This window comes from Daphnia pulex, chromosome 2 (genome assembly GCF_021134715.1).
Source record: "Daphnia pulex isolate KAP4 chromosome 2, ASM2113471v1".
NCBI classification, from domain to species: domain Eukaryota; kingdom Metazoa; phylum Arthropoda; class Branchiopoda; order Diplostraca; family Daphniidae; genus Daphnia; species Daphnia pulex.
In genome coordinates this window covers 9,910,830-9,916,142 of record NC_060018.1, presented here as the reverse complement: position 1 = coordinate 9,916,142, position 5,313 = coordinate 9,910,830, and the positions used below count along the sequence as shown (strand labels likewise).

At 49.0% G+C, this 5,313-nt stretch overlaps 2 protein-coding genes across 2 annotated transcripts; both read left to right on the top strand.

Annotated features, from left to right (window-relative positions):
- Nucleotides 1-943: 943 nt before the first annotated feature.
- Nucleotides 944-3,409, top strand: LOC124207673. Its single transcript, XM_046605243.1, has 2 exons — nt 944-1,227; nt 1,276-3,409. The coding sequence occupies exons 1-2, from the start codon at nt 944-946 to the stop codon at nt 3,407-3,409; spliced, it is 2,418 nt and encodes an 805-aa protein (XP_046461199.1).
- A 32-nt stretch (nt 3,410-3,441) lies between these two features.
- LOC124207662 lies at nt 3,442-4,536 on the top strand. The gene has a single exon (XM_046605233.1). The coding sequence runs from the start codon at nt 3,442-3,444 to the stop codon at nt 4,534-4,536; it is 1,095 nt and encodes a 364-aa protein (XP_046461189.1).
- The last annotated feature ends 777 nt before the right edge of the window (nt 4,537-5,313 follow it).

The window sequence follows — 5,313 nt, the reverse complement described above, 5'->3', positions numbered from 1 at the left end:
GCGGACGACAGCGAAGCGCAAACACACCAACACCGTTAAACGAGCTCGAACTATAATAGTCAACGCTGCGTCTCGCGCGGAGCTCGAGGCCTTTATGCCGATGCTAACGGATGCTTTCAACGGACTAGTCGATATACACGAACGTTACGTGGCCGCTGCCGAACTTGACGCTGAAGAAAGGGAGGCCGCTGATACGTACTTGCAAGGAATCCAGCAATTGCATAACACTTGCGTCGAAGCAATCAATCGCGTCCGTCAAGTAAGAGTTGGTCGTCAAGGATGGAACGTATCAAACAGTGGCCACGTACCTAATCGTCCTAATCCACGCGACGAGCAACCGGAATCGCTCATCAATACCATTTCGCCTCACGATTCGGCAAGTGCTATTAAACAGCCTGAACCGCTAGATAACAACGGCCATCTAAGCGTGCCTGATGAAGAGCTGGAACCTACTGATCAATTAACGGCAGCGAAAAAACGAAAACTTGATCTCGAATTCTTGTTGGTTCAAAAGAAGATTCAGCAAGCGAGAGACGTCAAGGATTTGGCGACAAAAAACGAACGTGAACAAGAGGATCTCATGATGCGAATCCGTCGTGAATCGCAACTTCTTGCGGGCCTCGGAGCGTGTCGGGCCGTAGCGTTCGAAGATCACCACTTCACTTCGTCCCCGTTGCAAACGTACCAGAACAATCTTCCTGGGGCATTCGTGCCAACCAATCCCAGCACCAGCAATATAATTCATCAGGCTCCTGTTACGCCACGTCATCATAATTCGTCCTATCGCGAACCAAGACTGGTAGTAGCTAAATTTGATGGCGATCCACGATGATGGCCGAAATACGCGGCTGGTATTAAAGCAACTCTAACCGACACAGATTTCGCAGAGTCAGTGAAGCTGCTTTCGCTCCAAGAAACTCTGCTAGAAAGTATCCAACGTAGAATGGCGCATATCTTCACTGGCGGCTATTCCTTCGAGTCAGCGTGGACTCAGCTCCAAAGCAAATACGGCGACCCAGCCTTGATTATTCAAGCCCATAATCAGTGCCTTCTACAGCTTCTACCTTTCAAGACCGGCTACTTTGACTCCCTTTTTCACATGGCAACTGCTGTACACGATGTCGTTTCGAGTGTGGGCCCTGAGCACATCGATATGTTCACCTACTCCACGGTAGTTGGCTCACTCCACGTCAAGCTACCGATTAATCTTCAAACAGATTGGGGCAAGTATGCCTAAGAATTGAGACGAGTTCCATCACTAAAGGATTTTGACAGCTGGATCGACGCAATTGTTGGGGCGGAAGAGCTTCGTGGTGCCAAACTCTCTACGACAGGCAGTTCAAATGCAACAAAACCACCCGCTTCCGGTACGACGAATATAAACAACAGCAACCAAAACCAACCAGGCAGCAGCAACTATAACAACCGCAACCCAACTGTCCTTGCGCAATCATTATTGGAAGTAGCAGTCTTTCCCGAGTGTCCCGCCTGCAAGGAGAATCCAGGACACAGGCTCGAAATGTGTAACGTTTTCAAAAGGATGATTGTCAACGCTCGCGCCGCATTATGCGCCTCCAACAACCACTGCTTCAAATGTCTAATTCGTGGCCATTACACCCGAAAATGCAAAAGACAAAACGCTGGTTGCAAAGAATGTGGCGGCCCCCATCATTCGTTACTACATAGAGCTGATCGGCAGTTCCCAGAGGCATCAACCAATAAAGGTAACAATCATCACGTACTTCTCGTTAAATCCATGGACAGCGGTGTTCGGCCAGTTTTATTGGCTATTGTTCAATTGTTGGTTGAAACGTTCGACTCGGTTCGCACAACCTATGCTGTCCTTGATCCTGGTAGCGAAGCAACCCTTGTAACACGAAACTTGGCAAACTCGCTAAATCTAAAAGGCCCGCCCTTGCTCGTTCGCTTTGGTTCGTTCTGGGACTCGCTTTTGGTCGAATCCAATGTAGTAACGTTCAAACTAAACTCTCTGGATGGCAAACACACCTTGGAGGCGTCCAACGTCTTAGTCGTCCCAAATATTACTCTGTCCCAGCGTAAAATTGATTGGCCCAGTATTAAAACTAATTGGGAACATTTGTCCACCCTTGACCTTCCAAGTATCGATTCGTCCAAAGTCGAAGTTTTAATCGGAATGGATTTTCCATCCGCTCATCAAACGCTCCAAATCGCCGTACCGATCGAAGGTGAAGATGGCCCTACAGCACACCAGACTTGCTTCGGTTGGGCCGTCGTTGGCAAAATACCGCGATATCTCGTTGCCGGTCCTAGTAAGAAGCGAAACGTAAATTTAGGTTACGTACAACTCCATTCGTCGCCCTTCGATGCTTCAGAAGACTCGCAATCAGCAAAGCCATGCAAAAATTCACCCGATACCACAGCTGCTAACTCCACTTCCGACGGAGACGATCAAATGGTAGCCATCATCAACCGGTCTATGACGCGCTTAAAATGTGGTTACCAGATTGAGCTGACAGTAAAACTGAACCACCCTTTAATTCCCAACAACAGGAGTCAAGCGCTTTCGCGTTTCTATGGACTCGAACGTCGCCTTCTTGACCCGAATATGCGCAGCCTCGCAAAACAATACGAACATAAGATCAATAATCTCATCGCTTCAGGCACTGTAGTACTTGTGGATCGGTCAGAAATTGACAAACCAGCGGGTTTTATTTGGCATTTACCGCATTTTTTCGTCGTCAACAACAACAAGCCGGACAAGGGGATTCGAGTCGTTTTCGATTGTGCCGCTCGTTACAACCGAATATCTCTCAACGATATTCTATTGCGTGGACCCCCATCTATTCCTTATCTGGTTGGTATCCTACTTCGAGCGCGCCAACATTCCGTCGCCCTTTCGGCCGATATTACTTCATTTTACCATCGTATCGGTGTAGACAAAAAACATCAGTCTCTTCAACGCTTCGTTTTCCGAAAATTTGGCAGCAATTCTCCGGTACTCACGTACCAATTCACGACCTTGGTATTCGGCGAAATTTGTGCATCATCTGCCGCCGTTCAAACCTTGCAACGCGCAGCAAACGACAACATGCGCTTTCCCCACGTTGCAACCAGATTAAAGGACAATTTTTACTCCGATAACTTTTGCGACTCTTTCGAAATGGAAGAAGAGGCTTTAAAATTTGCTAAGGATGTAACGGAATGTCTCGCGTCAGGCGGTTTCGCTTTAACCGGTTTTGCTTCATCTTCCTTGCGAGTAATCAACAGTATACCAACGCATCTTAGATCGACACCAGTAGCGGATCTCAACCCGAACGCCTCGCCAGTTGACCTTATTTTCGGCATGGAATGGTATCTTATCGACGACTCTTACAGAATCTGCCCAAAGTATCAACAAAGAGGGAATTGTTATCAGCCATTTCCTTGACTTTCGACCCCCTCGGCATTTGCCTTCCAGTGATGACAGGAGCAAGGTTACAGTTTCAACAAATTCATAAATTAGAACGCGAAAAGAAATTGCATCGCGGGTGGGACAACCATTTGCCTGAAGAAGTTCTGGCAAAGTGGGAAGAATGGACGAAAGGACTGAACAGACTATCTCTTATGTATGTCAGCCGTTGCTTCCGCCCGACCGAATTTCCTCTCGACAAATCAGTGTTTACGCTTATCATCTTTGCGGACGCCTCATCAGTAGCCTATGGTGCCGTCACTCACTTTCGCGTGCAGTGCGGAGACAGGGTGCACGTCAGTTTTGTTATGGCAAAAGGCCGCCTCGCGCCTCTCTTCCCTATGACGATTCCGCGACTCGAACTAAAAGCCGCCGTCCTGGCGGTTCATATTTCAACCATTATAAAGAAGGAGCTTCGAATCATCATTTCCGCGACGGAATTTTATTCTGACTCAGAAATAGTGCTACATCAGTTGCGCACCAGCCGCCCTCGTCAGACAGCGTTCGTCGCGGCAAGAAGAAGCGAAATTCTTGCCCACTCGTCGGCGGAGCAATGGTACTATGTCTGCAGTGAAGACAATCCCGCGGACGCGTGCACACGGGGCGTTGTTCCAAAAGATTTTGGGCCAGATTGCAAATGGATCACCGGACCTACATTTTTGTTAGATCCAGCGTTCGTACCAGTAGCATTCCATCCGCCTTCCGTTTTTGCTGATGATGAGACGGCGCAAGTCGTTAATGTCGGCCAACTAAGCGTGGCGCAACCATCACGCCACCCGTCATTTCTCGTCGTATCTAAAATCATCACTCAAAGCACCCAGCTCAACACCTTGAAGCGTGATGTCGCCCAAGCGTTACGGACTGAACCGGTTTCCGACAAAGAACCAACCGCCGATGAGCTTGCGAATGCCTTTCGTCTCTGCCTAGCTATCTCGCAAGAAGAGGCATTCCCGCGGGAGAGCGATGCCCTGGCAAAAGGCGCCTTAATCCCCCGGAATTCTATCTTGAAGCGGGTGGGGCCATACATCGACCCCGCCGACGGTTTATTGAAGGTGGATGGGCGGCTTCAACATAAAGAGCTCGTACTCGTTACCCCATCATCATAGCAGCGGACCACCACCTCTCCAAGCTCATAATCGAGGATTGTCATTTCAAGGTCCACCATTCTGGCGTAGAACACACGCTGAGCGTCGTGAGGCAAAATTTTTATCTTCTTCAGGGACGTAGAGCCATCCGCCAAATTCTCGGAAAGTGTATAAAATGTAGAACGCTCCATGCACTGCCACAGGCTCCCCGAATGGCCAGTCTACAAAAAGAGCGCCTCCAGGCATTTGCCCGTGCATTTACAAACGTGGGCTTGGATTGTTTTGGTCCGTTTCAGGTCGTCGTCTGTCGGCGAACAGTAAAAAGATATGGTCTACTTATAACCTGCCTATCCACGAGAGCCGTGCACCTGGAGGTGCTAGCCACGATGGATGCGGACTCTTTCATAATGGCGTTACGCAGCTTCATCTCCCTCCGTGGTCACCCTACAGTTATATTCAGTGACAACGGCACGAAAATCGTCGCGGGAGAAAGGGAGCTGCGAGAAGGAATCGACAACTTAAACTCTGTTCGGGTTGCAACCGAAATGATTGACCGAGGGATCGATTGGCGGTTTTCGCCACCGTCAGAACCGTCGTTTGGTGGCATTTGGGAAAGGCTTATTAGTTCAAGCAAGAAGGCCATGAAGGCCATTCTAGAAAATCGATCCGTCACTGACGAAGTCCTGCGGACAGTTTTTAAGGAAGTCGCGTCAATGTTGAACTCTCGTCCTTTAACGAACGTCCCGACCGACCCAGCAGAACCAGAGCCTCTCACTCCCTTCCACTTTATCTTGAGCT